The 1638-nt window shown below is 49.0% G+C and overlaps 1 protein-coding gene across 1 annotated transcript; it reads right to left on the minus strand.

Moving 5' to 3' along the window:
- Positions 1 to 279: 279 nt before the first annotated feature.
- On the minus strand, positions 280 to 1638 carry LOC147390969 (uncharacterized). Its single transcript, XM_086458961.1, has one exon. The coding sequence runs from the start codon at positions 1636 to 1638 to the stop codon at positions 280 to 282; it is 1359 nt and encodes a 452-aa protein (XP_086315087.1).

Consider the following 1638-nt stretch of genomic DNA (forward strand, 5'->3'; position numbering starts at 1 on the left):
TCCCCTCAGGTCATCCTCTGTGAACACAATTGCCCAGGAATCCGCTCCGTTGCTCGTCGTTCCTGCCACCCGTACTCCTGATGCCACACTGTTAACCCCAACCATATGTCAGATCGTTTTTACTCTTTCCTGAATCACCTGCCTAGATGGCACTTCGGCCCCCAACACCCCTGTGATGGTATGAACTATCCTACGTTCTTCCATCTCTTGACGCCCTCCTTTAGTCGGCCTTCTTTGTTCGGGCTTCCGTTCGGCTCTCTCGGCAATTTCCCCTTTTCTTCATCTTCCCGCCGAGACATAACCTTTGAGTTTCCCTATTTCGATCATATCTTGGATGATATAGCGCAGCCTGTAACAATCCTCAGTAGGGTGGTCATCAGCCTCATGGTACTCGCAGTATGGTTTTTCGGGTTTCCCCTTATACCCCCGTGGTGGTTGAATGAAATCGGGTTCCCCCCTTATGTGCCTCAATATCACAGATAATTTTTCATTGAGCGGGGTATACACCCGGCCTCTTTTCCACCATGATTGCTCGTTCGAATCTCTCCGCCTTTTCTTGCTTCCTTCCCCCCCGAGGTGAGCCGGTACCTTTGTAGCATCCATTCCCCCTTCGTTGTTGGCCACTGTCTGAGCGCTTCGTCTCCTGCCTTTAACGGATTCTTCCACGAGGATGTACTTTTCCACCTTTGCATACAAATCTTCCAAACGAGTTGGGTCAGACTTGATCAAAGACTCATGCAATCGTGTTCCCGGGATGACTGCAGCGATATACGCCGCACAGGCTGTTGCCTCATCCATGCCTTCTACATCCAGAGCCTTTGTTCGAAAACGAGTTACGAATGACCTGATACTCTCCCCGGGCTCCTGTTGGAGGTTAAATAGTGTGTTAACTCCGACCTTCTTCCTTCGTAGGTGCACGAACTGCCCAACAAATGTTTTCTCTAGCTCGGAAAAGTTCATAATGGACCCAGCTTGTAAATCCTGGAACCACATCATTGCCCCAAGCCTCAAAGTTAACGGAAATAGCTTGCAGAGTAATGGATCATCGTTCTGGTACAACACCATCTGACTTCTGTAATGCAGAATATGGTCCATAGGATCTCGTGTTCCGTCATAGGTTTCAAACTTCGGCATGTGAAACGATCTGGGTGGTTCTGAATTCATTATCATCGATGAGAATGGTGTCCCTTTGAGTTCTCGAATCGCGTTCCGCACCTTTTGCGCGGAATCCTTCCCTCGCGCGAATTTCTCATCCCTCCTCCTGAGCATTTCCTCCACTCCCTTCCTCGTCATTGTTTCCTTAACTTCAGAGCTTCCTTGCTGTATTTTGACTGCTGCTGAGTCTTCGTTCCAGTCTGCCTCTGTCCATGTTGTTTGGACAACAAAATTACTACTTCGCTCTACGCCTGGGTCTTCTTCGATTTTCGCATGCTCACCTAGCCTTTGCCTGAGTTCCTCATTTTCCCTCCTTACGTTCATTATCTCATCATTTTGTCTCTCCAACCCCCTGCGCATTTTCTCTCCCATCTCCGTGAGTAAGTTGTACATTGCAAGCATTGGGTCTTGCGCGTTTGGAGGTGAGTCTGCTGGTAGTGGATTTGATGGCTCTCCACGATTTTTGCCTCTAGCCCTTCCCAT

The sequence above is a fragment of the Akebia trifoliata genome, chromosome 11 (genome assembly GCF_017979445.1).
Source record: "Akebia trifoliata isolate Shusen 1 chromosome 11, ASM1797944v1, whole genome shotgun sequence".
Lineage (NCBI taxonomy): Eukaryota > Viridiplantae > Streptophyta > Magnoliopsida > Ranunculales > Lardizabalaceae > Akebia > Akebia trifoliata.